This window comes from Amblyomma americanum, chromosome 3, assembly GCF_052857255.1.
Source record: "Amblyomma americanum isolate KBUSLIRL-KWMA chromosome 3, ASM5285725v1, whole genome shotgun sequence".
NCBI lineage: Eukaryota > Metazoa > Arthropoda > Arachnida > Ixodida > Ixodidae > Amblyomma > Amblyomma americanum.
Window position 1 is genome coordinate 168819062 of NC_135499.1, and position 27254 is coordinate 168846315.

General features: G+C 44.6%; 2 protein-coding genes across 8 annotated transcripts in view; both read left to right on the plus strand.

Annotated features, from left to right (window-relative positions):
* Positions 1 to 49: 49 nt before the first annotated feature.
* LOC144125377 (myogenesis-regulating glycosidase-like) lies at positions 50 to 21785 on the plus strand. Of its 6 annotated transcripts, XM_077658707.1 has the most exons (9): positions 61 to 588; positions 2384 to 2687; positions 3523 to 3559; positions 6642 to 6878; positions 7300 to 8096; positions 10012 to 10162; positions 12759 to 12965; positions 13999 to 14187; positions 17425 to 21785. In XM_077658707.1, exons 3-9 carry the CDS (start codon positions 3530 to 3532, stop codon positions 17746 to 17748), a joined length of 1935 nt encoding a protein of 644 aa, XP_077514833.1. In that variant the 5' UTR covers positions 61 to 588; positions 2384 to 2687; positions 3523 to 3529; the 3' UTR covers positions 17749 to 21785. The 6 variants fall into 6 exon arrangements, with proteins under 6 accessions (XP_077514829.1, XP_077514833.1, XP_077514830.1 ...); XM_077658703.1 differs by lacking the exon at positions 3523 to 3559 and having other exon boundaries at positions 50 to 588; positions 9994 to 10162; XM_077658704.1 differs by lacking the exon at positions 3523 to 3559.
* Positions 21786 to 23828: 2043 nt separating this feature from the next.
* Positions 23829 to 27254, plus strand: part of Mau2 (Mau2 sister chromatid cohesion factor) — a 33494-nt gene continuing 30068 nt past the window's right edge. For both annotated transcript variants that reach the window (XR_013313379.1, XM_077658709.1), the window contains exons 1-4: positions 23829 to 24087; positions 24495 to 24512; positions 24596 to 24661; positions 25476 to 25571. Coding sequence is in view for 1 of the 2 variants with exons in the window: in XM_077658709.1 (XP_077514835.1) it covers positions 23851 to 24087; positions 24495 to 24512; positions 24596 to 24661; positions 25476 to 25571 (417 nt within the window). In the remaining variant the exon portion in view is untranslated. The remainder of the gene's footprint in view (positions 24088 to 24494; positions 24513 to 24595; positions 24662 to 25475; positions 25572 to 27254) is intronic.

The following is a 27254-nucleotide window of genomic DNA, read 5'->3' on the forward strand; positions in this document are numbered from 1 at the left end:
GCCTTGAAAAGATGGCTATTGTTCAGCGGTCAAAAATCCAATCCGATCTAATTACGGACTGTTTGGCTAGTTGTGCGAGAGCTTGCGAATAATCATTGCTAACCTTGCTTACAAAGTGGCGGAGTCGTGCATTCTTCGGGTGCTTTTAACAGAAAGTGTTGTTTTAGTCCTCACCGAGACATCTTCGAGTGGCACATACGTGCGCGCACAAGATGACGCGTCAGCGGTAGGCACGCATCGGTGTTATCGCGCTGGTGATGGCTTCTAAAAGCCGCCGCCGATAGCGGGGTTTACCCCGCCTCTGTGCGCGACGTGCCGCTTAAGCTTCGCCGGAGGCCGCGCGTAGAGCCGCTGTTGTTGTGAGTGCAGGTGCGTACGTCGCGCGAGCGGCGATCCATGCGTGGAGGAGTTGACAGCTCTGAGGACGCCGCTTCCGTCGTCGTCTGCGTCACTCTTCGGTGCTGCGTCCCGTTGCGTGCCCAGGAATGTCAGTTCTTCGCCGCTTGCAGATAAGCGGTACTCAATGAACGGTTCAGCCTCTTCGACACCTTGACCAGCGGAGTCGCGGCGGCGCTCAGACACAATGAGGTAAGTACGTAGAACGGGCTCGTTGATAAACCGATGTCGCTGCTCGGCACTACTTTCGGATCGTCGTGCACTACACTACGGGAGGTGCATGTTGCATGTTTCGGCGCATTCAGCTTGGTTTCGGGGCACTTCATTAGTGCGGCTCGCATGTGGATTTGCATGACGAGCCCGCGCCGTGCGCGTTTCCTAGCTGAAGGTTGCATGAGGATCTCTGCGCGCATGCGCCTCGTTTGAGGCGACAGAGTTCCAAGGATCGGGCGTCAGTGGAATTGCACAAGACGTGCTGCATAGGCGGCATTGAGTTGCATTTATTCTTTCTTTTTTGCCTGTTTTGTCGCGCTCATGAAGCCGACGCCTCGTGAATTGAGCTTGTAGAACGTTTCCGCACACCGCTTTCTCGGTGGATGGCTCAGAACTCTCAGATGACCGGTTGGAGAAAGAAAGATGGGCGGGCCGTAGCAAAGTTGCAACGGTGAGTAGAATACTGGGGCATCCGCCCCCTTCTGTGTTGAAACGCTACGGCAGGTTTTTCTGTACAACAAATATGTCAGCCAGGTATTGTGAAGTGGTGCCCTAGATTGACTTGCTTCAGCTCGCTTGTGTTCACGCATGCGAATTTTGAATATTAGCTGTTCACTGTCAGTAGCGTTCACCAGATTTTGCTGATGTTCTAAGTGCACTTGGCTATGTTGGTATTAAGAACAAGCGCAGAAGAAATCATTGTAGCTTTCAAGACTTTTTTAAACACTATGAAATCATATTTGACATGTGCTGAGTGCAAAATTAAGTCATAGGAGCTTTCAAGGCTTCTTTATATGCTGTCACAACACTATGAAAGCATATTTGACAGGCGCTCAGTGCAAAGATGCCTTCTTTTTCTAGTATTTATGTAGTATATATGAGCATGTAAAATGGAGCCCCTGACCATTACTACTAGACTGCTTGCCTAGCAGGTGATACAGCTTGGAGCTGTGTTTAGCACTTGTGTCGGAATGTGCTGTAATTGGTGAACATTCACTAGTTCATCTGTACGACTGGAAGTACCTAATGAACCCTGTACAGTGGCCTTTCACAAACTTTTTGCCATCTAAATGAAAATGCTCAGAGGGCACTGAATTCTGGTCAAAGGGTTTGCACCCCATTCTAAGCTAATCTGGAGGTAGTACCACCACAGGAGAGTTGTTGTCATAAACTAGTTTGAGGGTGTTCATGTGATGAAAGTAATAATTTATGCATAGTTCCCGAGAGCTGTATTTAGCTAATAGGAGTTGTGAGTTATGCATGTCCAATATAAAAGCATTATAGCTTTCATAAATCATCAAGTGTTACTTTAGCCTCAAGAAACTCCAGCATGTCCGAGGAAAAAGAAAAAAAATTTAACATCCCAGTTAAGTTAGCTGGAAGTGCCCAGCATGCTCAGATTTTGTAGAAGCATTTATTATGTCTGCTGATCCAGTGGCTGGAAAAGTAATTTTCTCAAAATGTGGCTTTTATACATGGTTTAAAAGCACTGACTCCAGGCACTTTGTTAAGCTAGCTTCAGCAAGCTGTGCAACAAGTGATTTAGAGCCCTTGTAGTGGGTAACAAAATCTACAAACTACACGAACATAAAAGGGTCTTGTTTAAGAGAACGTGAATGTGAGGCTACTCAGTATGAGACAGCAGGCCTTGCAAAGAACCCTGCAACTTAGTGTTTATGTTCAGGGCATTTTGCCATTGGTACTTTGATGGTCTCAAGTATTGGTACTTTGATGGTCTCAAGTGGTAGTATTGAACTGGCTTTGTTTAAATCAGCCTTCCCGAGGCACTAGGTGCTGCCAGCACAGAGGACCTGCTGCCACTTGCAAGCGTAGCAGGGCCCTCACTGGAGCAGGAGGCCAATAGCCAACCAGCAACAGCTGCCACTTCACAAAACACCACTCCGCGAGACACGCCACCGTCAACACCAGGGCTGGCACGCCGCCTGTCAGGCGTGCCGGCCCTCAAGCTCAACCTTGATGACTCAACATGGAGCTCTGTGAGGCCTCCCAAGGCGGTCGGCGCCACGCACCTCGCACAGCGCAAGGAAGAGCCCAAGCGTTCAGGATTTGCAAACAAGGTAGGACAATTCACTGATATGCTTTCTGGGGCAGTTTTCCTCTAGAGTTCAGATGGTTGTGCTACATGCTGGCTATGCATTACAAGGACAGCAAGGTTAGGAAAGCCACCTCATGTGGTTCAGAGCAGAGCCACACGCTTGGCTGTCAAAAACAAGGTTATTCTGTTACTTGCAGTGCGTCATGGTGCTGTGTTTGATGCCAATTTGAGTTTTTGTTAACCTAGGCGGGCGGGTGGTCCTTTAGATTCATGTATTTCTTCAACTTTTGTCGTCAAAAAATGGGGTTCAGCATGGTCTTCCTATGTAAAATTTCTCGGTTGGCAGTGAACGACCTCCCCCCCCACCTCTACCCCATAAATCTGCCCCTGCCTTGGGGTCACTTCAGCTCTGCGTGCTTATATACTACAGAGAGGGCGCCTGTAGGCCAGTTCAGCACAGTGAAATTGAGAGAGAAAGGGAAAGAGCGAAGGCAAGTCCTTGTCTCTCTGGGATGTCACCACAGCTGTGATGTTTTGGCTTTGTTTGTTTCAGAATTGAAACTTGGCACTTGTGTGTCAGTCTGTTTGGTGTTTAATTGTTTTTTGGAAGCATTGCTTAAGGCAGCTCCAGTGCTGGCAGACGTCCAGGGCATGTGTCGGCAAACGAAATGCGTGGAGTGGAGCGGGGGGGCTTTCCTAGTGTGCGCAGGGGATGGCGGTGGGAGGTCGGTGCCGACATTTCATCGCACTGTCTCCGTCGTGCTGTGGCTTGCTATGCGCAGCACTTCAATGGGGACCTCTGTGTGGCTTCCACATGCTTAAGCCTCTCCTTCTTTTTCCTCTTCTTCTTCTTCTAGCTGTGCAATGGGGTGCTCTTACTGGTTTTCACGAAAGGTGTGTACTTGAAGCATGCGGTTTGTAGTGCCTGCTTAGTTGTGTGCTGTGCCCGCTCGGCTCAGGGGATTTGTCGTTTTAGACCTGTACACATTGAACACGCTTCGCGGACAGCAGTCAGTGTGAGCTGCATGTTTGAAATGCAGCTGTCTCGCTTCAAGATGACCTCTGTTGGCCTGAATTCTATGCTAAGCTGAACAGTTCAGGGAGCCTTGTTAAACTTCCCATGGGTACTGTGCAAAAAAAATATATATATATATATATTTGTACACCTTGGTCAACATGAGCTCTTACAGTGCCACACCTACTAGTATTCCACATCAACAAACGATCACTTAGAGCCACTGTGTTGCTTTTTGTGAGGAAGGTCAGTGGAGCAGAGAATATTATTATTAGTAAAACCACATGCATATTTGAATAAGTTTTTATGCGCAAAAATTGCAGCCAAGCAAGGGTAGTGGTGAATAAAGGGGCGACCTTGTATATAACACGTAATGAGGCACGTTCTTCCTCGCAAGCGCAAGTGTTCGTATTAGTGTGAGGATTTCGAACAGTGTTTGTCAAACACTGAAAAATGCCCTACTGTGTGGCAAAGGAGCTGTTGCAGAAAAGGCTAGAATTGACAACTGAAATAATGGATTACAAGGGCTGTGTTGAACTCCTTAGAGTATTTTTTCTTACCTAAAAATTTCTTGTAAGCTCCTTCAAATGTGTCACATTCCTGATTTACTAACAGCGCCTGCATACTTGTGCAATCTTTTTTTTTTTTTACATACACCTTGTGAGACTGAATTTCGGATGAACTGAGAAGATTGACAAAGTCCCACCATGTTTATCCCAAAAGAAGCCTGCTGCAGATTGATGTAAATGACTGTAGATGCTGTAGACTGCAACATGGGACAGGTTAAAAAATTTGTTGTAAAATTATGATTACCCATAAATTGGATCCCTTATATTACCTGTGCTTTTTTGAGGCTTTTATCTTTCTGTCTTGACTGCCAGTGTCTTTTAATGCCTCAAACTGTTATTAATGTGATTGAGCACAATGTGCACAGAGCTATGTAAAAAAAGTTGCATGGTTTTTCAAGAGTGCAACTGTTCATGCCTTCGTGTCCCATGTTTAACAAGCTTTTATGAATAACACTTCTAACGCTTCGCCAAGCATGAAATTTCTGACCCTGCAAATTGTTTGGGATTTCTGCATTTGTGGTGCAAATTTCATGCGCCAGTGTATCTCATCTCAGTGCTGAGCTTGAGACATAAAAGAATCACCACAGCATCCAACTTTCCTGCAGCCATTGTTGGTACTATTGATTGATTAGTCACAAGTGACCATTGCAAAGCTGTAGTTAACTAGGCACCCACTTGTGTCTTCCTATTTTTTCTCAAAATTTGACCTGCTTGTTTGCGAAAAATGCAGACTTTTTAATGAGATATGGTGCGTGCTTTGCATTGCATGGCCTTTCTGCATGCATGCACAGGTCTTTATGAGTGGAGTGACATGGACGAGATGCCAGCTTGTTAGGATCTTAAGTTTTCATTCCAGTTGTTACACTGATATGTGTTTCAGGCTTTATGACAATGAATATATGACTGGGGGTTGGACTCTTCGGTTCTTATTTTTGAAAATTCATTGACCTTTTTTGGGTATTTATTTAGAGCACAGTGTTTTTTTTTTCCAGCAAATATTAATTTCCAAGGATGAATTGCTGGTCCCTTTTTGGTGATATAATGTGGTATTCCTGTGTGACCAAATTCACATGAATTTTCTCTTGGCTATTTTGTCAACCTGAGAATTCGATTTACAAGAAATTGAAACAGAAATAGTTAATTACTGGTAACGCACTTACAGCAGTGTTTGCAGAAGGAAAAACAACCAACGATAAAAAATGAATGGAAGTTGATTTCTAAAAGGTAGATTGTCATGTTATTACTGGGTTGTTGCGATAGATTGTGCGAGTGGTCGGGCCATCAAGTGGTCTGTGTGTTGATGACAGCGATAGAATTGCCCCATACTAGTCGCGATAACAACATTACTCTTTTTCGTCACACATATATGTGGTTTCGAGTGTCCTTATATACAACGGTGATACCTGTTTAACCAAGTAACTGCTCTAAGCGGGTGATAGCAGGGAAAAGGGCTGTGTTAGCAGATGATGTTTGGCAACGGTTTGAAAATGAGGTGGAGCCTCCCAGTGTGGAGAGGTGTGTAAGGTAGTATAGGGATACCTGAAAACAGACAACTGTGCTACATAATCGTATAGTACACTTTCTGCTCCGTTGGCTTCTGCCTTCTGTTGTGTTCTCATTTCACTGAGTGTAACTCCTACTCAACTGCCAGCAAGCTGCAGCATGCATGTCAAGAAAACTGACCTTTTTTTGAATAAAATTAAATGTAGAAAATTGAATTCAGCATACTTTTATCGTTTTTTTTTTAGACCAGAATGTACAAACCCTGCATATCGGCAATGGAAGTAACTGTGAGCATAAGTTAGATTTAGTTTGTTGTTTTATACAGAACCATCCAGAAAGGGCTTGCCCTTTATATTGGTTGTGCATTGGTTTAACATATGGTATTACATGAAACACCAGAATTTGAAACTTTCCTGTTCTTATATAGAAGTGTGAAAGAGACACAATTTTAATCATATGTTAGACTTGAATAGACGTGTGCAGCTTAGGGAGTCTCTGAGAGAAGAAGGGTTAAGGAGATTAGGGGCTAATAATAAAAAAGCCAACAGTTTTTGGAATAATCGGTAGCACTGGGCAATTCCCCTGTTTTCTGTGGGTTTGAAGGCCATTCACTTTTTTATTTTTAATTGACGTTCAGCCTGATCTTTTCGTTTAGCCATTATTGTGGGAACTACATTTTGGCTAGGTGAAATGTAAAAATGGTAGTATGTTGAGGTTGCTGGTCATATTAAAGGAATTTTCAGATGGCCAAATTAGTCTGGAACCCTCTGTTCTTGTATATGTCGTGGTGTAGGCTTTAGAGCACCACAAAGATATTCCCGCAACTGAGAATTGTGTATCTTTACCTCGATTTCTCCTGCTGAAATATGTGTGGCCACATTCTTTGCAGGCAGCCAAGGCTCTGGCTCTAGTTCGTCAGAGCCGCACACCGGAGTTCCGCTTCCGACTCGTGCTTGCAGTGCTCTTTGTGAGCATAGTGAGCGTTGTGGTGCTGACATGGCACCTGCATGAAGCATTCCAAGAGGCCACCCGACTTTCCACCAAGTCGGATTTCGATCCCCAAACAAGGAAGCTGCGCTTACTTGACCGTGGAGGACACACCCTCCTTCAGGGAGAGCTCGGCCAGGTGAGGCACTCTGCATTATTGCTCATCTCCAGGAATGCGCTAATAGTGCTTGTTCGTGACAGATTTCATGCAATTAAAATGAGGTTATTCAAATGAATGTCAATTGCAGCAGTGTATTTATCGCCAGCTCTGTATCTGTGTGCCATAAAAGTAACAATTTGGTTCATTACTATGGTGGTATAACCAAAGAGGGACGTAGTAAGAAAGTAGACAATGAAAACTTTTGCTCAATCATAGACCTTACAATTTTATCATTTTTTATTTTTTTGCTTTGACATCATGTGACTGGTTGAATTAAGCTGCTTGGTTACGAACCGAAGCATTATTTCTGCATTGTCGCGCCTTAAGTAATCTATGTGTGCATAATGTTCAAGGTCTGACTGTGTGCATGTATCTCATGGGGCTAAACAAACATGCACAGGTTATTCCTCCGGCTCTAGAAGCGCACATCTGTCCCGTGCTCCACCTTGGCTACTGCTACGAGTGGAAGTACCGAGCCCGCCTTGAGATGCGTGTGGCGCCCATGCAAGATGAGATCGCCTGCTACGAAGTGCACTGGCGTGCCGCGAGCGTTCACACAGAGCTCGTGGACTGCTACGACCTCACGAATGCCCACTGGTTCGGCATGGGCGAAGTGGCAAACCTGAGCTGGCCTCTTTCGAACCTTCAACTGAACACCATGGCATTTGAAACGGGCCGCGCTGATCCACTGGGCTCCGTATTAGAGCCGTACTGGCTGTCGTCGTGCGGAGTGTCGATACTGGCCAGTCCCAACCAAGCGCTCATGTTCAGCTTCAATGCTTCCGGCAACGGACGCCTCTGCCTTGCAGCTAAGGAGGAGCTAAACTACACGCTGTGTACAGGGCCTGATGTGCTTGCCATCCACAAGGCATCAGCACCGCACCGTCCCGAGCCAAGTAATTTCACAGCCACCGAGGAAGTCTTCGTCAAGCACCCAGTGCTCGTACCCAGACCGGGAGAGGATGGAAACCTGACGCAGGCGACAGTGCACGAGTACGCCAACCGATTTGTGAACCATGGCTTTAATGGAGGCTTTGTCCTGATCCGGGATGGCTGGCAGCACACTCAGGGGGACCTGACTTTCTGGAAGGAGGCCTTCCCACACCCGGCCGAGATTGTCCGGATCCTGCACAATAAAGGGAACAAAGTTCTGCTGGATGTTCATCCCTACTTCTGCCTCAACTCCATCAATTTCAGGTGTGTGGTGAACTTCAATGTCACTGTATGCATTGGACTATGTTGGGAAGGATAACTGATGCATATAGCTTTACTACAATGCTCTTCATTGTGTTGCACATGATATGCAAAACAGATATGTTTTCAAAGGAGTCAAGAGCTCCAGGAATGAGAAGTTCAGTGTTGAAAGTGTTGCTTCCCCGTTTTTGTCTTTATGCTTGGCCTGAACTTGTGCAGCAGCTTGAGGCAAACTGTTAATAGTTGAATAGAATGGGAAGCCATGTGCTATCAGTGGTCTTAGGAGCTCAGATTTCTTACAAAATATCTAGTATCATGGCTGTTGTCTTCTTTAACATGATGCTGCTCATACGGTTTATGACACTGAAACTGCAAGGCAAGTGCAGTGTGCTTTGGCATGTGGCAGATGTACTAAAACATACCATATTTTCTCATGTATAACCTGCACCAAAATTGATGAAATGGATTCAGAAAGTGGGGGTGCAGGTTTTATGCATATTTCAGAAGGAGGTGGAGGAGCAGGGTCGCGTGGCATTCATCATCAACCTCTAGTATCAAGTGCCATGTTGGGTCATTGGTCGATGCTTGAGATGAGCTCATTGCGGGGTCATTGTACTCACGCAGTGAAAGCTCGCCTTATGGAACAAAACAATAACATCACCATACCTGGTGGCGTGATTTACATGCTCAAAGCACTAGATGTTTGCCTCAGCTAGCAGATCAAGATGCTCATGAAGCAGGTGTATGCTAAATAAATGGTTTTTGGACTTTACATCCTCATGCTGAAGGCCAGACATCAGTATGATATGCCAGTGATCATCGTTGCGTGGAGGGCAGTTCTGGCCGACGTGTGCAAAAGCTTCACAAAACGTGCAATCAGCAGTAGTCTGGGTTGGTTAGAAGGTGACATCTTGGACAGGGGTGATGAAGCCTTGGAAGGCGGCACTGGAAGCAATAATTGAACATGGCGAATCGAGTGTTGCTACAAGCTTCATGAAAAAAATTGATTGGACAAAAAAAATTGTCACTCTCTGTGAAGTTATACATGTTCTTAGTATGTGGGTTTTATAAGGATATTTTTTTTCCCTATCCTAGAGGCTGAAATTAGGGGTGCATGAAATTACGGTATGTGGAATATATCAGAACTGCTGTGTGACTTCTTAGCACTGCACTCGATGTATGTTGGGACCACTGTGGTAAACCAAGGTTATCTAAATGCCCTTAAATTCAACAAGTTTTTGTTTAATTCATTGTCAACTGCAATATCCCATTGAGTTACACTTGTACCACTATTAACCATTTGCTGGTCACCTCATTAATCACTTTCCATTCCTTTTAAAATAACACATTTTTTTCCGCCAAAGCAGCCCTTAAGAAATCCAGTCAGTTTTGTAGCACGAAACGCTAACTGTTAGTTTCCTGCAGGCACGTACAAGATATGTTATTAGGCATCAAAATGCTTGGAAATTGTAACGTTGCAACAGCCGTATTTGCCACTTACGCACTTTGAGGGATCATTGGATCGCATATTTTTTGGCATAGCTTTTGCATGTGAAACTTGAAACCCAGGATATAAGGGCATTATTGTGGGTGACAATATCTACCTGCACAACAGTGCCAAAGGATGTGCTATGCTGTCAAGCTCACCGTTTTGCAAAATATTATTTGCTGCATTTTCTAGTCCAAATAAGCAAGCACCCCAGCAGTGATATGCAAAGTACAGAATTTGTGTGGAAAAAAAAATTGCTGCTAGTGTAGCACATTAGAAGAAAAAAAAAAGCTGCAAGTTCACACTGTACACCACTGTGCACATAGTATCTGATAGAGTTCAGTATCTCCAGTTGCAACTCGTCGCTAGATGTGGGTAGATTTCTAATGTACTGCCTCGATGTTTTAAAAGCATCCCTTATGGCTTCAGGGCTGCCATGGATGGAGAGTACCTGCTGGCTGACCAGAGCAAGGTGCCTCTGCTGACACGCTGGAATGGCAGCCTCTGTGCTGTGGTCAACCTTTTTGAGGAGCGGGCTGCTGACTGGTTTCTGGAGCAGCTCAGAGAACTGAACCGCACAGTAAGGCACCCACTGCTGTTTCACCGCCTCTGTTCACTGTGGCAAAGGGGCTCAAGGGCATTTAAGGGGTTGCGTTATTGCCAAAGTTGGTAACACTTCACTGTCAATTTTCAGATGTTTGCTTGAACTTCAGCAGGGTGTGGAAATGTTTCCTATATGTAGGCCCTGTTTAAAATGTAGGTAAGGATGTAGTCCAATGCCTTGAGCTCAGTGGCTGGCTCTTTGTTCTCCTTTTATGATAACATGGTTCCCGGTTTTGTGTGAATTCTCTGCCTGTGAGGTACTACTAGTCATGTCTGATGCTGCCTTGAATATTACTTTAGTACTTCGGTGTTCTTCGGTGTATTCGTTCTTATTGCAGCGTATTCACCTGTAGTGATTTTTTAACTTCTTTCCTTGAGTAGGTGCTGCAAGGCAGTTGTTCGTGAGGCTACTGTTGTGATAACAATTCTCTTTATATGTGCACTTATGTTTCCGTTGGCTTTTTGCCTGTTGAAGGGATAACCAAACTTTGTCTGGAGCATGTATTTAGCTCATGAGTTAGTGCATGAGTGCATTTAGACACTGAGGTCGGGCAGAATTGGCAACTTATGTGGTGCTTTGCACTTATAAGGGGGTGGGGGGAGGGTGCTCACTCACTCTGCATTGATTAACACCCATATTGCTGTCTTTCTTGGTTGTTTTTGAACTGACTGAATGCACATGCTTTTTAACCCCTTCAGGCGCTGGGTCCACATTTGTGGACGTGACTTAAACCTCCGCATATTTTCGTTTGCAAGGCTAATTTCCACCTTTTAATGCCGCGCTCTTACCATTGTGACCCTCCCTGTCAAGTCTGTGGTGCTATCTCTTGCAGCTACTGTGAAATAAAAAGAAAATATGAGCATCACGTCGTTCTTTGGCGTGACAAGTAAATAGCTTTCTTTTTTGCATTCCATCTTTACAAATGATCTTGAATGATGCAATTTAGGGCTCGGAATATGTCGATAGCTTAATGTAGAGGCGGCACACCAATTTTCATCGTCACGGACGAAGAAAAATTGCTGCGGTGGACGTTCAGAGTGGCGTGTCCACATATGTGGACATGGCGGCGTAATGCCGAAAATATCAAAGTGTATCTTCTCGCCACAATGTGCCGTTTTTTTGTGCACGTACGGTAGGAAATGGGCTTACTGCTTGCGGGCGTTGAAAACTATGCTTGTATAAAGAGAACGTTGGACGACTCCAGCACTGAAGCATTTTTCATGAAAATAGCCGATGTAGAAGCACCTCCAAAGAAGTGCGGTCGACCGAGCAATGAAGACCTGCAGATGGTCGCAAAGAACCGCCACTTAGCTGAGCCTCTGCCAACAGCACAGTGCACTATGACCGGTGAATAATGTCAGGGAGATCTAGGAGGGTCTTAGGCCCCCTACCAATATTCAGAAACGGATGTGAGACCGCCTGTGCTAGATTGTAAAACGCATGAATCTGGAGGAAGCAACCACTTTCAGTGGCGGTCAAAACATTTGTTCTCTTGTTTTGAAAATTTTCGCTGCAGTTTTTTTTAAGAATCATTACGTTTTCTATGAAACCCGAGATGGAGAAAAATACAAAGTGACAGCACTACACAAGGGGGGATGAAAAAGGGGAGCCTGCGCCCTCACACCATCGTCAGTTCAGAGCTGGCCACTCAGCTCCAAGGCTACAAAACAACAATCAGCACATTGGTAGAGCGAGGGGACAGTTCGTTTGAGGTCTCTGACATAAATTGAGCACACAACAACCTTTAAAAGCCACTTTTCATCTTTGTAAATACCATGTGTAAAACAGGCCGCAAGATGCTATCTCTCGCTCCCTTTCCACCTGTGCTCAGATCACTAGAGACCCCTTCGATGCAGCCGGACTTGAAGTATTACTTATGATGAAAGCAACGATTGGCCCCAACTTCTGAACACGTTAATTACACAACGGGGCCGACGTGAAGGCTGCGCATCTAAAAGCCGCGTTCGGTGCTCGAAATACCGAATTTTCCTCTTCCTGTCGTCACAGAATGACCGCTTTTATCTGTTTTATAAGTCATGAACAATAATTCCCTGAAGCGTATATTCTGACAGCTAACCATTTATTCATGTCTAACGATCAGTTAGAAAAGGCAAGCAAATGTAGCAGTGTTTACGTTCATGTGGCAGGTTTAAGGCACTATGTCCACAAATGTGGATGCGAATAAAATATGCTTAAATGTGAATATTTTTGTGTAATTTTTTGTACTTATGCTCGGTCTACTGATTGTCATTTATGCAAAAGATGATTTTTCCTTTCAGCAGATTTAATTGGTGCCTGAAGGGGTTAACACAGATGGCTTTGCTGCAAGTGACACCAGTGAGAAATATTGAAAACAGTCATGTGCTGGTGCAAGCACGTACAGAGTAATGGGCATCGTGAAAATGGCAAATCCTTCTCATCACTGCAAAATGTGGTGCTGTCCTGTGTGACTGCAGTCTGCAAGTGTGCCCTGGCATGCACTCTCTTGTAGACCATGTCATGAGGTATTGCTAACTTCCCTCAAGATTCATTCTGAGTTGCTCTTCCGGTGTCCTGTGCGCTCTGCTTGCAGCTTGGGGTCGATGGCTTTGTGTTCCGTGGTGGCCAAGCTCGGGCCCTGCCTTATGGCCAGGGTCGGTGGGCATCGGCATTCCTGGGACGCTACCTTGAAGTTGCTGCTCGCAGCAGCCCTGTCCTTGGCACTCCTGGTGGTGCTGGCTTTGTCACTTTGGCGCCACAGCCATCCACCTGGGCCGCACTGCAGGGCATCCTGCCCAAGGTAAGCAAGTGATAGTGCATATCACTGTGACAAGGAAGTATTAATGCAAGAGTGTTAAAGGTCCCGTTACCTAGAAAATGCGGCGTCGGCGTTGTGAGCGAAAAGTCACAAGCACGACTCAGGCAGGTGATGCCCCAGAGAGCAACCTAGGAGGCAGGTGGGCCACTTAGGTCACGTGACCTTGCGGCATCCTCACAAACTGCCCACCTTGGCAGGTGGCAGTTAAGTTAATTATTGATGGCTCGGAAAGAGGCCGCACAAGGCCTACCGCTGGGAGAGCACCTGCTCTCACAAGGTGGTGGCATATCGCTTAACCGCTGCCAGGAGGGGTATGAGGACTCCCAGGGGTCTGTGAATGTAAAGTAGAGAACGACCTTCTAACCCATAAAGCTCTTGCATCATACCCTTTATGCAGAGCTTAAGTGTCCGCTCCAGTTTTTTTCGAGCGCTGGGTCTTGTTTGTGCACCATAGTGCAAGGTCCAATGGAGAAGATAAACTTACTGCGCAACGTGAGAACCCAACAATAGCTGTTATGCTGTGCTACACGTGCAGTGAAAACCATATCAGTGAAAGGAAACAACTTGTCAAAGCACAACTTGGCAGCCATCATAGCCCTTTCTCCTCTCCTATTCCCCCTCCCCCCACCTTGTTGTGCCAAAGTTTTGAATCCAGGTAATTGTGCCATTAACAGTTGCTGCTGTAATGTACGAGAACTGACATTTTGGCTTTCAGGACTAATTTTTATCCACGGAAAAATAAAATGGTTTGACAACGCCAAGCTGTTTTCTTAGTGCCAGCATGCAATTTTCTCTTTTTCAGAGCCAAAATCAGCCCTAGGAGCCCAAAAGTTTTTGCATTTATAGCATTTATTTACAGCCACATGCTGTGGGAGCTCCTGAAACAGTACTCAGCAACTCAATTGTGAATGCTTTCACGAAACTTCGTTTTGTCCTAAATTCTGCTTTTGTGGCCTCCATTAGGAGGATCATAAAGCAATATTTTTTCATTTAACACTGCTGATATTGTGCACAGGTTCTGACCTTGGGCCTCCTAGGTCACCGTGTGGTGAGCCCTGGCTGTGTTGGTGGAGACCTGGTGGCTCCCGGGACCAAGCCCGAGCGGGAGCTCTACTTTCGCTGGTGGCAGCTGGCTGTGTTTCTACCAGTTCTGCAGTTCTCTGTGCTGCCTAGTGACTACAATGACGACTTTGAGCTTACAAAGGTCAGAGTAAGCTTGGTTGGATTTCATGTAAGAAATGCTTATACAATCGAACCAGGATATATGTTGAAGGGACTTGAAGGGGATCGCGAAATGGTTCGATATATCAGTAATTCGATACATAAAAAATGCAATAGGTAAGCTTCGGCTTATATATAACCTAGAAGCAAGAATGTATTGCACTTACGCTAGTGATGTGCTTCTTGCAGCAATGTGCTGCCCGCCGGCGAGCTAGCAGAGCATCATTTGTTCAGCGTTGCTAGGCCTAACCTCCTTCGCACCCAAGTCGTAGCGGAAGGTGCTTTGGAACTTGTGAACAGAATAATCACTCATGAAAGTTAAAGTACAGTTGGCTTCCGCAATGCCTTCGGCTGAGAAGCGAACGAAGCGCAGCACGTGAGGGCCAGGGCTAGACTATTGTTAGGCTGGCTTCAATGCTTGATAGAATGTGGTGTCAAGAATGACTACAAGTGTCTAGAAGCCACCCTCCAGCACACCCTACGTTCCCAGCGCTTGCGCTGCTAGCAGGTGTCCAAGACCGTACAGCTGACCCATCTCCGTGCAGAAAGGGATCGAAAAGGCCGTCAGGCCCGCAGTTCGATATATTGAACGACCGGTGAAGTTGTAGTTGGATATACTGCGCAACTTTCCTATATTTTTGCACAGGATTTTCAAGGGGATAACCTCTGTGTTCGATATATGCAACAATTAGAAATATCCGGGTTGTGCATATCCAGACTTCACACATAGTCAATGCTGCCAAAGCTAGTGTGCCTGCTCGCACCAGCTAAGTCTGCACACAGAAAGTAGTTCACCATACAACCAAAGTGAAAACAGGTATATTTCGTTATGACAAATCTCAAGTACCGTGACTGGTAACCTCCTGCACTTCGTTTTTCCTCTTGCCACATTTTTGTCCTGCGACTGATCGAGACTTCAAGAAGTAAAAATGACATAAGGCAGTATGATATGCTGCCGGAAGAGTGAACCTCTCCAACTTCATCTGCGCCAAAAAAGTAGTTCACACGTAGTGAAAATTGCAGCCAAAGGACCCAAGCATTGAGCGCCTCGCAGCTTCGACCGTGACGTGGCAGAGTAATTTGGTTTTGCGGGCACACTACTTCCACAGTGTTGACTGCTATGTATGAAACGGAGTATATAAAGCTGGCATTTCGCATGTCTTGATGAGCAGAATAAATTAAACCAGAATGACTTTTTAAGTACTAGTATGTTTTAGGGCTATGCAAAGGGGATATTTCAATTGTAGGGTTTTAAAATTGCAGGGAGGAATGTATGTAGTTATATTCTTCACTTGTCTGTGCCTGACATTCAGGCCGTCACCCCACCTTGTGATCGCCAGCAGCGGGCCATGCCCTTGAGAACAAAGGAATATGACAATGTGCTGACACAAGTGGCAGGTGTTGCTACGGAAACAATATACACTGGCTAGTGACAAATCAGATGTTCCTCGGAAGTGCTGCGCTAGAGCATCAAGGACTTCCAACTCACCAGCTAAAGTTACGGGCAAATGTTTGCACGGGCCAGGGCTGGACAACACCGACGAACCGATGCTGGATAAAGGGAGCTTTCTGGATTTATTCTTGCAAGGCGGCATTCCGCCGACAATGAGCGGTACTGCGTAAGGGCGTCCGTGTGCTTCCAGTTACCCAAGCCAAAGACTCCAGATCAGCTTTCTCCCATGCTGGCATGGTGCTTGCACCCGCTTGCTTCGCAGGCACAGGCGCCCTCCATTGCTAGCTAATGTAGCTAAAAAAATAAGGACGGGGGCGTTGCGGGAGGGTTGCGCGGGGAAGCTCAACTGCAGGGGACGGGCACCTGGCGAGTCCCCACCCATTGCAAATTGAAATTGAATAAATTAGCTTGAAGTGGTGATGAAGGATGTCTGGAATAACCCCTTAACCACTCCAATATTTTTTTTTTTTACCATAATTCTTTACTGCAGATTTGAGCGCTGTCTGCCATCCTTTTGGTAGAGCAGAAATTAATTGAGGGCTTTGTCGTTCAAAACCTGCCTGAAGATTTCCTTTTTAAAATACAGCACAAGTGCAGCAGAATAACTCAGTTTGTCCAAAGTGCAGTTTGCCATTCTTGTGAGTAGCAGTCAGGTTCATTAAAAGCAGTTAAGTGGTTAAAGTAGAGCTTTTATGTCAAGTAACATTGAGAGAGTAGAATAGAGTGTGTGTAGTAGACTGTAACAGCAAACAAAAATAAATGCAAAGGTTTGCACTCTGAATGGTGCCTGCCCATTTGTGCTATTCTGGTAGAAACATCAAATAAATTGCAGCAGTCATTGGTGCCAAACTGAAATTATTGATGGCTGAGATAAAAGACATGCTAGAAAGCTCATCAGCATTTCAGTTACTCAGAAGTCACTGTACAAGCCTTGCTCAGATGCTGTTCAGAACCATTTTTTTCCTGGATGTGCATGATTCACCACATAAATTGCTTGACAGCATGGTTTGTGGTGAAGCTAAAATACGTTGTTTTTTTAATGAAGGTTTGCATAATGACAACTTACAAGCCACATTTGCACAGTGTCATCCAGTATTAACATAAGCTGCTTCTCTGTATTCATCACTTGCATGTCACGTGCACACATGTGCTGTATCCTCACTGCAACAGTCACGGTGGGACGATGTCGCATAGCAGTGTGTAAATCTTAGCAGAATGCATTGTGTAGTTCTTTTCTCATTTTAAAACAATCTTGTACACCTGGGAAGTTGCAAAGGAAGCAAGGTCATCATTTTGCGTAGGGAAAACTACAGTGCTATTATCAGGTGTTGATTCGAATGCAAAAGTAATTCTTCCATCTAAAGTCCACTGCTCTCAGGTCACATGCATTAGTTAAGTAGCTTTCTGGAATTGAAAGGAAGATGGAAAACTCTGCTCTCACGTTCAACCAATTGAGTCATTTTAAATTGACAGTGTGCGCGCGCGCGCGCGCGTGTGCGTGCGTGCGTGCGTGTGTGTGTGGGGGGGGGGGGGGGGGGGGGGGCATCAAGGTTTCTAACTTGCTAGGTATGGAGCTTATCAGGCTGATATTATGGCTAGCTTCTTGTATTTTAGATGAGCCATGAATTTGAACTAAATTTTGAATTCAGTAGACATCTGAGAGCCAAATATGATTATTTGTCTTTTTTATTACCCAGTATGAGTTTGGATTTCAGTCACCTCTGGAATGTGCTTCCATAAACGTCAGTGTGCATTTTCTTGCTGCAGGTGTCTCGAGTGTTAACGCAATTTCGCAAAACACGTGTGGAGCCCGCCATGAAGGAAGCCTTGGAGGAAGCAGCACCCCTGGTGCGGCCTCTGTGGTGGCTGGACCCTCGTGACCACAACACGTACGCGGCAGGCCATCAGTTTGCCCTGGGCAACAACCTCATCGTGGCACCTGTGCTGGAGCCAGGCCGAAATTCGGCATACGTCTACCTGCCTCAGGGCTGGTGGTGCGAGGACCAGAAGCTGCACCGAGGTGGCAAGTGGATCAGTGTCACTGCGCCGCTGGAGAAAGTCACCTACTTCTCGCGTTCGGACAAGTGCTGAACCCACTGACATAAAAACGGTCGAAGCAAGTTGTGAAGCACCAGCTGAGGACGGGGCTTCTACATCTGCTCCCCACTGTCCTAAGCTGCAAGTTGCTTAATTTTGGTGCTCAGACTAGCTCATCTTTGTAATTCAAGCACAATGCAAGTGGCAATGCAGGCATTCCATTTTGCTCCAACCTACAATGTACAGCTAGGAGTTGTTGGGCTTGCTGATGTTTTCTGGTGCTGAAAAAAATATTAACTGCAGACAGTGAGGTTTGCTCAAGCAGAGCACAGTGTGCCAGGCAGCACGTTCACAGAAATCAGAACTTGCGAGGTAGCCAAGTTGTGTCGCAGTGTTTGTCTCTAGAGTTCACCTTTTAACTTGACAGCCCAAGATAGAAAAAGTGACTGGCGCTGCGTTTCACCGTAACTGACAGTTCAACCATGTTTTGGTGTTAATGTGTTGTAGAGGGCGCATATCAGAGGAAATTGAATGAAGAAATCTAGAACACACAGCCTGCTATGGTGAATGAAGAATTGGGTGCACGGTTGTGGTAACGGCGATAATAATGGAATTAGCGAAAAGGGGGTGTAGACAAAGGGGAACAAATTCGAGAGAAATTACAAGAAATGGGACGTGCACTCGAGCCAGATATCAGTGGCTTTTGCCTGCAGGTAAGCTGCTGTCATTCAGTATGTGACATGTCAAGTGCTGTAAGCATTTCTGAAGCTGTGCTCAATCTTTGTTGAACGATGCAAGATCCAATGTGTTATTGGACGCTGCACACCGGGACTGCACAGCTGTATTCTAAGTCAAGTGTTCCTGTGACCCTTTGGGCAGACTAGCTGGAGAGGTGGAATGGACAGACTGTTTTTCAGCTCAAGGACTTGTAGTTGAAATTTGACTATTATAGCAAGGCTGTTTATGATGGTGTAGAAATGCTCACTATGGCTGAAGTTTCATTATATAGCAGTATTGCACGGAGCTGTGGAGGGCAGGTCAACAAAGGGAAATGTTGAATTTCATTGCTGGCTTCGGTGAAAGTGCTGATAAGAAAATTGAAATCTGTTTGTCCTTTGGCATATGACTAACAAAATGCTAAATCTGCCCTGGAATCTTTTTGGTAAATTGTTTCGTTGCCACAAGCTCGGGAGTGAAATGTATGGGAGCGCAGTGTCTGTGAACAAAGCATCTCTGACGAAAAAAAATTTGTGTCGCAGTATATTCCAAGTGTAGCACTTACATGAAACGACAAGGCATTTGAAAGTGAGCCCCTTCTTATTACGGTTATTAAGAATGTTTCTTTGGTGCCTGTGGCAGTCTTCATACTTGATGCTTTAGCGCTGAGAACAGGTGTGTTGCCGGCTGTGGCATTGCTAGCATTTCGGGTTAGCCTGCACAAGAAGCTCAGACTGTTAACAAGTAATTGCTTGCTCATTGTGTGCTCCTTGCGATACATAGCTTTGAATGCAGTGAGGATGCCTTGTTAAGTTGCAGCATTGTATCTTTGGGATTATATTTTTGTTTTGCATTGCATACTCATCAGATCCAAAAACATGCCTACAAGGTATGATTTGCGATTGAATTGGTTCATTGATATTTCCAAACAGTTGATTGGGAAATGGTGTTGGTGCCGCTTAGTTTCTTAGCAGAAACAGAAATTAAAATTTTGTGAATCCAATTGCAATGTCGGCAATTTCAGCCTTGCTGACAGAATTGCATTTGAAGTCTATTATGAGGTTCATTACAGGAGGGGGGGGGGGGGGGGGGGGGGTTGTGTGCCTCAGTTTTCCTAGACCATAGTATAAATGCAGGTTACGGGCTTTCTGGAACACTGCTTTTGTGTAAGCATGAGTTGTGTTCTTTTTTAAGCCTTTTACGGAGCCTCTTGTTATGGTATGGGATATGCGAGTTTTCATAGCTAGCAGTTGGTTTCAGTGTAATGTGTTGTCTCTTTATTTTATCTCTCTGGCATTTCATGCTTGCAGTTTTCTTAGATTTGCTTGCCATAGAGCAATGTACGAGGTTTCAGTGCATCATTCATTGCTCCATTATTCGAGCTTAGCGCCTTATTTGGCAGTATCTGAATTCCATGCATGCTGCAGCCTTTTTAAGTCGATTTATGTCTGATGAAGTCATGCAGGAATGAGAACAACTTAAGGGGGATCTTGATCAATGAGAGAAAAGTTGCCGATTCATTTTTACTTTTGTGTGTTTTACTTATGTTGTATGTATTGCCATAGTACGGAATACTTATGGCTGAAATGTTTTATCCTTATGTGTGCCACACCTAATTCCTGTCCATCATCTAGGGCTTTTGATGAGAAATGTGTCCATTTGAGTGGTACCAAGGCCTTTGGCATTTAAAGGGACAATGAGGACAGCTCCATCCAATTATTGTTCTTGGTAGAAATTGATTCTCTGGCTCGTTCTAGGTATACTGGCATTTGTTCGGCAGCAGAAAACCCATTAATGGCTGAGAAAATTGAACCTAAAAATTTTCTCACCAGTTGAATCAGAATCATGATGTCCATGCCAAAGTCCGGTTGCCGCTGTTTGAAAGTGAGTGGTGGTGCAGCATAGTCTATGGGATCTGCATAAGAAAATTTGATGTCAATGCACGCATTTTACTGGTGGTGACACCTGTATTTTGTTTTTGGTCTTTTCTAGCATATAAAAGCTCAGTTTTCGATGGGAGTGGAATTTTTGTAGTAAAAAAGCGATATCCTATTGATACAGACAAACTTGAATTTGTCCTCATTGTCCCTTTAATGTCCTTGACTGCTTCTAATATACGTATATATGAAAGTTTATAAAAATATTTTACATTTTTTGCTACCATGATGCCATGAGTGTATTGCAGAAATTCATAGGAAGTTGCAAATGATCCTTGGATTTCACTGTTGCTCAGTGTCTGTGTGGCAGAATTTTTGTATTTGTCAGGTACCATGCCTAGAATCCCACGGTCTCACATGGCAGCCAAGCCAAGTGCATTTTATGAAACTTTCATAGCCCTGCACACATCGTCTTGATAGCTGTTCTGAGCGGTCATGGGGATCGAGCCAGCTGCAACAAGCATAGCCCACTGCTCAATTTTGTTCCATGTATGTAGTTTCTCTTTGTTTACATATCATTCCAAGCATTCCTCATGGCACACTGTTTTGCTCAGTCATTTTGTCCAGGAGGTCAACGAGTTGTACTGACAGTCATTTCCACTCTGTTTGAAGAATATTGCTTATATGCCTCTGGTGACTCAATCTGAGGTTCATTGCTACATTCAGGTGTATGTGTGTTAGTGGTAAATGAGTGGTAAAAGAATGGGACATTTTTCAAGCATTTTCTCTGAGCCTTCAGCTTGTCATTTGCAATAATACAGGAAGTACATTGTTGCCTTTTTTTTTAAGCAGATACGTGTATTTGAGGCACCTTTTGGTGAGTAAAGTTGCTTGTGTTGCCCTTGCCACATGCACGTGGCAGAAGTTTTTGCTTGCGGCACTTGTATATGACAATGTCAGATGGCCATGCGTCATAGGAACTGTGCCTTGTTCCCTTGTTATATGTACATACCGTTGGCTGTGATAACCAAGAGTTTGTGAAACTATGCTGGTGTTTTAAGCATGTTGTTACAAGTGCTGGTGTTCATGATGGTGTCACCCTCTGGCTGCCTGTATTGTGTGTCTTATTTTCTTGCACTGTTTTGTCATGATCAATCAAAAGAAATGTGCCCAAATGGTGATCATCACAGTTGTCTGTTATTGCTCTTCAGGATTTCCTAGATTGCAAGTGATGGGAAGTCTGTCAGGAGCCCCAAGCATTTCCCTGTTGTTTTACATGCTGACTTTACACCTTTGAAGAGCAGCTAAGAGATATTTGCGTGTCACAAATCATGACTGTGAAAAGGTTGTACAAAATGTTTTTGAGCTGTTTTGAGACTGGGCAAGTTTTTATGCAACCAAGATACTTATATATTGGTGTTTAGTTGCAGGAAACAATTGTTGACTTAAATGCAATTAAAAAATTGTATTTTTGATTAAAACGAGTACTTGATACTCTTTTGTTTGCTTTCTTTTATCAGAGCTGAAAGGCATTTCAGCAGTCTGCCATAATGCTTTATGACAGAATGAGCAAAACTGGTGCCGAAAATTGATCGTGATGAAGATATCTCTTGAGTAGATTTTATTTTAGGTGAGTATAATGCGAGCTTCAGTTTGGGATATTAGTCATCATCATCAGCCTTACTACACCCACTGCAGGGCAAAGGCCTCTCCCATGTCTCGCCAATTAACCCTATCCTTTGCCAGCTGCATCCACCCTTTGCCTGCAAACTTCTTAATCTCATCCGCCCACCTAACCTTCTGTTGCCCCCTGCTCCACTTACTTTCTCTTGGAATCCACTCCGTTACCCTTAAGGACCAGCGGTTATCTTGCCTTCGCATTACATGCCCTACCCAAGCCCATTTCTTTCTCTTGATTTCGACTAGGATGTCATTAACCCGTGTTTGTTCCCTCACCCACTCTGCCCGCTTCCGATCTCTTAACGTTACACCTATCATTTTTCTTTCCATGGCTCGCTGCGTTGTCCTTAACTTAAGCTGAACCCTTTTTGTTTCTCCACGTTTCTGCCCCATAGGTGAGTGCTGGTAAGATTGAGCTGTTGCATACTTTTCTCTTGAGGGATATTGATAAATTGCCATTCATGATCTGCTATGTGCGCTCCAGCTCATTCTTATTATGCGATAGCGTAAACAGCTCGTTTGGTCGAAAAGCTTTCAGCGTAGTAGTAGTCGGTGCCACATGTCGGAAATAATTGGGGGCTGCTTAAAAAAAATCTTATCATGGTAATTTATCATCGCGTCTGTTAAACGCAAAAAATTATTTTCCACGGTTAGCTATATTTGGCGGCATGCATAGAAAGCCCTTTCTCGCCATGAGCAAATTAAGTGATCGTTCATGCCTATGTGCTTTTCTGCTCATTTATTGCAATGTACAGTAAACATTTTTATTAGAGCACATATTTATTGTAAAACAATGCTTCCTTACAGCGCATAATTTGCAAAAATTTGTATTTCTGTAGTCGCTATGCTGTCTAACCGACATTCCCACAGTGGATGAAGTGCTCTTTAGAAACTCGCATAGACTGTGGCGCCAGCTTGCACTGTGGTCGCAGCCGCTACCCCCAAACGCTTCCAACGAAGGGGTGCGAGAGGAGGCTCGCAGCAATAGCGCCTCTCGCGGGGCGCGAAATCAGAAAGACTCGAGAGGCGAATGTAAACGGCTAATTTAAAAAGGCGAAAATTAAAAATATTCTGACACAGAAATGCCACATCACATTGTACAATCACGTCATTTTCTTTTTTATGGATTCTGCATGGAACACTGCAGCTTTTCCGCTGACCCAAAAAAAAAAAAAACTCGCACGACAGTTACCACTGTGTAACGCGAGATTCAGTGATAGCTGTTAGCGTGCCCTCTCTCGTAGCGTGGGCTAGACTTACTGTGTTTGAACCACTCAGCGTGCCGCGTTGACGTCTGCGTGACGTCACTACATACTGACCAATCGGCGTGAAGCGGTGCATCTTCCCTCTTCGGGAGCCCTCCACTACGGCGCCTCTTCATTTCTTCTTTCACTCCCTCCTTTATCACTTTCCTTACGGCGCGGTGCGGGTGTCCACCGATATATGTGAGACAGTTACTGCGCCATTTCCTTTCCCCAACAACCAATTTTCATTTTTTCCCTCTTCCCCCCTCTTTCCTCCTTGCACTCCAACGTGTTGCGCCGAGGCAAAACGTTGGCCGATGCTGGACAAGGTGCTCGAATGCCACCGCGCTTTTCCTCTCCGTTTTCATCACGAGTGGCCTTGCCACTACTTTTTCCTGAAGCACCTGACTACCGCTGTAAAAAAAATATCAACAACTTTGCAATATTAAATAGTTCCTATGAAACGAGAGCGATCGTGGTTGATGCTCTACAGGAACATTCGGCTAAAGCAAGTCTTGGCTAGAGCTACTGAGTGACTCTAGGCTGTAATCTCTATGCTGTAAAGGTAGCTAGCGCCACGGAAAAGCATGCGGTAGGTGAGTGCAACGTTACGAGTGATCCGCAGGCCAGCGACATCAATGGCTGCTACAATGGCGTCCGGCGGGGACGCGACCTACCTGGCCCTGCTGGGTTTGGCCGAGGAGTTCCGCACCATGAGTCCCCCGAGCATGAAGAACTGCATTCGCTGTCTCTTGGCTGTGTTTCAACTCAACCCTGCCCCCAGGGTCGCGGCTCTGACGCACCTTCAGTTAGGACAAAACCTTATGCTCTATACTAACAACGCTGATCTTGCCCAGTCGCATCTCGAGAAAGCGGTATGTTTGCGCTTGTATTCCACTTCTTCTAGCTGTAGAAGCGTGACCAGTTACGGTACTTTTTGATGCTGATTTGGTTTGCTATTCCACGTTCATTAGTACCAGTGTAGTCATGACGTTGCTGTGTAATCCGTTCGCATTGCCACACGTCGGGACTGTTTGGTTTCAGTGGACGAAACGTCGAGGAATTAATCGTTTCTTGTATTTTGGTGGAATCTTACTCATATTGTTATATTGAGTTTTTACTGAACGTTGTAAAAATACTCGTGGAATGCCGTGCGGAAAGCTCGCACAAGTTTATTTTTTCTGATTTGTGATCGTCCGTTGTCGATCTGTCAAATTTAAGTTTTGGTTCAGTGAGTTCTGATGGCTCATTTTTGCTCATTATTGTCTTTTTTTTTTTGCAGTGGTACCTCACCCAGAATGTATCCTTTCAATCTTCTGCTGAAGAGGTTTTCCTACTCTTGAAAGAAAAAAAATATTTTTTTTTCCTTGACATACTATGTAGATTCCTAATATGGATGACGTGAAGTTTCAGGCAGCCAGTGCATTGGCTGACCTTTATGAACGGAGAGTGAGTGTGCTTGTTTCGTTGTTTTTGTTTCGTTTTTTTTTTTCATGTCTGGCTCCAGCTATTAAGTACGACCATGCAGCAGTATGTTGCCAAACTCGAATATTATTCCGCAGCACTTGCAGCATTCTCAGGGCTTGTAATATTTCATTATGATGCGTGAAGCAGTTGAGAGAGTGGAGGGAGGGGGGTATGCCTGACAATAGCCAGTTTTGTGTTCTCTCAGCCATTCAGTGAGTCATACTGCTGTTAAGGTTTCAGAATTTGTCAGGGTTTATAAAAAGTTGCCCAGCATCAATTTTTTGTTATTGAGTGGTTCCAATTCAGAAATAATGCATGCCGTGCAGCTGTGATGGTTCTGTTAGGAGCAACAGGAACGGACATCCGCATATCCAGTGGAAATATTGTCCAGTTATCATAGAGTTCATGTGTGACACCACTCATAGAAGCGCTATTAAACAGACAAGGGAAGGAAAATTAGGGGCTCACTATACATATGGAAGAACCCAACAACCACAGAAACTGAGGAGCATAGGGGATTATTAATTTTTTTTTTTTAATTTGTGGTGTTGATCAATAGAGATTAGTACCAAATATTTTATCGCTTAAAGATAATTGATTAGAAAGCAGAAGAAAAAACAACCATATGCTGCTGGTGGGATCCGAACCCACGACCTCCGAATTGTTTCATATTGTTTTGAATGGTCGCATGAACACCTTAGGCACATGGCAGTACATTCACTTCTTTAAGAAAGCTTCATACACTGTTTGTGAAAAATGTGATAATATCTGGGTTCCTCTTCATTGCTTGAACTAGAACCAGACGGCGCTTGCAAAGCAGATCCTGAATACTGCCATTGAGTGTTCCCAGCACTCCACATTTTGGCACTGCCGACTCATTTTCCGAATTGTGGTAAGCTTCTTTTACCATGTTACTAATAGACTAGTGCATTTTGCTGTACAATATTCAATGCTGAAAACAGTGAGGACCCAATAAAACACATTTAGCCTGCTTTTTTTTTATCAGTTCTGTTCATGATACTTTGTCAACCCATGCTGCAGTGGTTAATATATACTTTCTATTAAACAGTATGTTGAGCTGAGAGAGCATTGTCAGAGAAAGAAAATGGCTAATGGGAAGTAACAAAGAGAGTAGCACATAAAAATATAGGCTTGGTGCTCCAAGAGGTAGGTTTCTGTTGTAGATAAGTCTAGAAGCACATAAAAGACTGGTAATGAAAAATTCAGTGCATTTTACAAAAAGTGGGCGTGGAAGCATGTGCTGGCAAGGCATGACCTACTGAGCGTAAATAATGGAATTCATGCATAGAGGAGTAGAGATTTCGACTTGTTGATGCGACGTAATTGTGACAGAATTGGTGCAAGTTGACAGTGAATCAGGCAGAGGGAACAGGACAAGATAAGTGCCATGAACGGGAAAGCATTGCTTGTCCTTTCTGTTGCTTGCCTGCATTCCTCATCAGCTCTCACTAATTCTGTTGCATTTAACTAATGGAAGTTGGAATGCATTTTTTTGTTGCATGCAGGCAACTCCTGTGTACGGCTACATCACTTTTGAGTGTGGACTATACTTTTTTGTCATATTGCTTGTTAGTGCACAGCATGAAATTTAATTAATGATTGGTTATTGATTTTATGTTGTGGTTTTTGTTGGAGGACTTGATCTTTCACAGAAATCAGTGATTGGAATCTAACCTTCCACGAGCATGAAAATGTTGTCTGGCACTTCTAAACATTTTTTTAGTTTTTCTTGTCAAAGCCAAAGTATTAACCATGGTGGCAAGCAAGGCATGATCATGTCACCCACCCCTGAAATTTGGCTTACAGTCTTATGTCCCGTAAACTGGACGTGCCAGTCGTATTTAACAGTGTATTTGAAGGCATTCTGATGGCTTTGAGGCACGGAATTAAAGGGTGGGAAATTGTACTAATTGATAATTAAAGATGCGCAGGAGAGCTGACATTCAAACAGGTTGGCAGCACTGTTAATTTTTTGCCTGCTTGTAGAAGTGTTCAGTTGACAGCCTTTTTGGCTCAGTTGTAGCTATATTGGAGCATCTTCCAGCTGTTGCCCCAGTTCACTGCAAATCTTTTCCGTCATTTAAAATTTATCCCAACCTTTTTGTACAAAAGCGTGATAACTCAGGATTGGCACTATAGTGTAAACAGACAGCTCACACAATAATGTAAGAGAAAAAATTGGCAATGGTCTAGCTCTGGTTAAACCTGGAGTGACGCGATAGCTACAGCTGGCCGAGTGGAACTTGGTCACGTGACCAACGACGTGATCAGCCACGGCGCTGTGCCACCAGCAGCTGCTCCGCACCACGTGACCAACCACGTGGTGGCGCAGCCACAGGGCGGCGGCGCCGCCACGTTGAAGGCTCGAAATGCTACCGTAATGTATCTGTTGCTACAAAAGTGGCTAAGCACTGACTTCTGTAGCATAACAATCTGCAACTTGTACTGTTGCTGAGCTCTCATATGGTCACCTTTGGCAGTACCTCCTTATTTGGTGTCACTAAATCCCACACGGTGCTTCACTTGAATGAAAGAAATTTGTTGGTGTGATATG

What these genes read in the sequence shown, in the direction of transcription:
- LOC144125377 (XM_077658701.1), top strand. Translation starts at nt 993, where the DNA reads ATGGCTCAGAACTCTCAGATGACCGGTTGGAGAAAGAAAGATGGGCGG. An exon ending in GTTCAGGATTTGCAAACAAG is followed by an intron (nt 2,688 to 6,641) that starts GTAGGACAATTC and finishes CATTCTTTGCAG; the next exon opens with GCAGCCAAGGCTCTGGCTCT. An exon ending in TGCAGGGCATCCTGCCCAAG is followed by an intron (nt 12,966 to 13,998) that starts GTAAGCAAGTGA and finishes TATTGTGCACAG; the next exon opens with GTTCTGACCTTGGGCCTCCT.